This window comes from Antrostomus carolinensis, unplaced genomic scaffold (genome assembly GCF_000700745.2).
Source record: "Antrostomus carolinensis isolate BGI_N321 unplaced genomic scaffold, ASM70074v2 scaffold4662, whole genome shotgun sequence".
Classification (NCBI taxonomy): Eukaryota; Metazoa; Chordata; class Aves; order Caprimulgiformes; family Caprimulgidae; genus Antrostomus; species Antrostomus carolinensis.
In genome coordinates this window covers 1,080-3,700 of record NW_010297406.1, presented here as the reverse complement: position 1 = coordinate 3,700, position 2,621 = coordinate 1,080, and the positions used below count along the sequence as shown (strand labels likewise).

General features: G+C 34.7%; 1 protein-coding gene across 1 annotated transcript in view; it reads right to left on the bottom strand.

Moving 5' to 3' along the window:
- BRD1 (bromodomain containing 1) overlaps window positions 1–331 on the bottom strand; it is a 55,486-nt gene extending 55,155 nt beyond the window's left edge. The window contains 1 exon segment of the mRNA XM_029083521.1: window positions 1–331. Coding sequence (XP_028939354.1) covers window positions 1–312 — 312 coding nt within the window. The 5' untranslated portion in view covers window positions 313–331.
- Between the last annotated feature and the right edge of the window lie 2,290 nt (window positions 332–2,621).

Here is a 2,621-nt window from a genome sequence, read left to right as displayed (position 1 = left end):
AAGAGCTTCATTTTTCTTTTTCACTTTGTTGTTTTTATGCCTTTTGCTTCTTAGACAAACTGGTGGTCTTTCACTATTTTCTTTATTGCTGTTGCATTCACTCATTTCCTGGGCTGTAAGATCATCTTCTAATATAATTTCTAAAGGATCAAAGATACTGATCCTATGCAGGCGACCTTCAATTTCTATTTCAACCATTCTTTGAGCTTGAGCGTATGTCAAGGTTTCTCTTGTCGGGGAGTGCTTAATACTGCATGGGGAAGAAGAATGCCTTGCTGCCGATACTCGATGACATCTTCCTTTTCTCCTCATTTGGTAATGTTTACCTAAAATTAAAGCAACAGTTAATATTATGAACTCTAAACATTCATTTTAAAATACTATTCTATTATAGCAAGAAAAAAAATAAATCTCTTCAGTTCCACAGACCCCAATCTAGTTACTCAATTAAAAGCAGAAAAAAAAAGTGTCACCCTTACTTAACAGGACTGCTCACACTGTTTTGTACAAATTTAACCTCACAATAAATAGATCTCCTAAATAACAGCTTCTCCAAGTACATACAGCTATATGAAATCCTTGATAGAAAAACCCTACAGAAGAGCTATCTGTAAGACCTCTGCATAAGAAAAAAAAATTTAAAAAATCAGAGGTGACACAGAAAAAAATCACACCTGTTACATTGTAAGAAAACCTAGTATAGTATGTATATACTATAGTATAGTATAACCTATAGTATTTCCTAATACCTTAAGGGTGTCTGCAGTTTGAATTTTTTTCCAACAGCTGCAGATTATTATGTCCAGATCTCCCCCCAAGAGAACTAACACAAACATGAAAGAAAAACAAGTTTTCCCCATGATTTTTTCCAGTGCAATTTGAAATTGTCATGTTAACAACTCAATTACTACACCTACACTTAAAGCTAGAGAAACACGCATACTTCCAAATTTGGCAAGTATGCAGTTTGAAAGCCCTTTACTTTTTTAGTTTTGTATTTTTAATTCTTAGTGATCCTATCATTCTTTAAAAAATGACAAGAATGAAATTGAACTTGCAGTGCCCAATATAGCACAGTATGGACTGCAAATAGGAGATATTCCATTTGTAAGGTAGGTCTGACTTATAGCGAAAACAGGCTCTCTGCATGTACACACTACCTTCTCCTTCAGCTGATTCTTCAAGAGTTATTCTCAGAACAACTGAGATAGATAAAAATCTCCCTGTCTTTAAACCCAATCTCAAGCTCTTTAATGCAATTCTCAAATTTATCACTTACCGGAAAAATATCATTCCGCATACAAAAAGATAGCTTCCCCCCCACCACCACCACGAAGCACTGTGACTAGGACAAGCATGCATTTTGATCACTAAATTTCTAATTAAAAGCTTCCATACTAACACCTTTTGATATTTGAATATAGCAGAGAAATACAAAGATCAAACAGAATTATTGTTAAAGAGTAGTATATCTGTTTCAGGAAGAAAACAGCAAGGACTGGAACAATTACATAAACTACTCCATATAGCCTGCCTTTTGTTTAGTCTATGATGATAATCTCTAAAATGTGCACCTTCAGAGTACTGAAGGAACTCTTTTTACAGGAAGACTAAATAATTTAAGCACCTAGCATTAAAACTAGTCCTCGAAAGGGTCTGATCTATCTGCTCTCACCAACTGACCTTGTTTTCCCAATCTAAGCTAGTTTTATTATTCATGCGAGAACTGTGTTGCTCATAGATCTGACTTTTACACAAATAAATCCTTACACAAAAAAATCCATTACTTGTTTTATAGCACAAGCACAAAACCAGACAACAGTCAGTGTTAAATCATGACAGACCTCTAATCTGCTCTATATGAACAATAGATGAATAAAAAAGGCTCCACCTCTTTAAATATATTTGGAAGAAATACTTAATAAATTAATTCTGTAAAGCAACACAAGATTAAATCATACAGATTTCTTAACCACAAAAGAAGTTTAAACCACAAATACTGCTACAGAAGGTCCAATAACTAGAAACAAAGGTATACTGATGACTTATATTAAATGAAAAGTTAGTTTCCAGTTCCACAATAGATTTTATAATTCAGAGACCAAAAATAACACAATGGCCTTGATTTCTGTTCATTATTGTGAACAAATAATGAGGGATTCTTCAGCTAAAACACACTGATGTGTCAATGTACAGCAACCTACTATAGATCAGAATGGTTTCATTTTGTGGTGTTTTTTTAATATCTGTCTTTAATTTAGTCACCCATCAAGAAAAACAGATAATTTACATTATGTTTACCTCATATAATTGCACTTTAATTCTATCTAAATGTAAAAGTCTGGAGTTTGTTTTTGTCGCCCCCCCTCCCCATCTCAGCTGGTTGTATATCTGTTCATCGTCGTCCAAGAGGATAGTGACTGTTCTGAACAAAATACCGGTGGAGGGATGAGAGATAGCCTTCAGAAATCCAAAAAATGTGCAACTTGTCCACACTTCACTCTCTAACTTAACCCAGTACCACCGAAAAACCACACTAGTCCCCGTTTTCCAGGCTCTCCGTGCCCCTCTGTTCCCATGATTCTTAAGCATGGTTGCAAGCAATAAGAACAGGAAAAAAA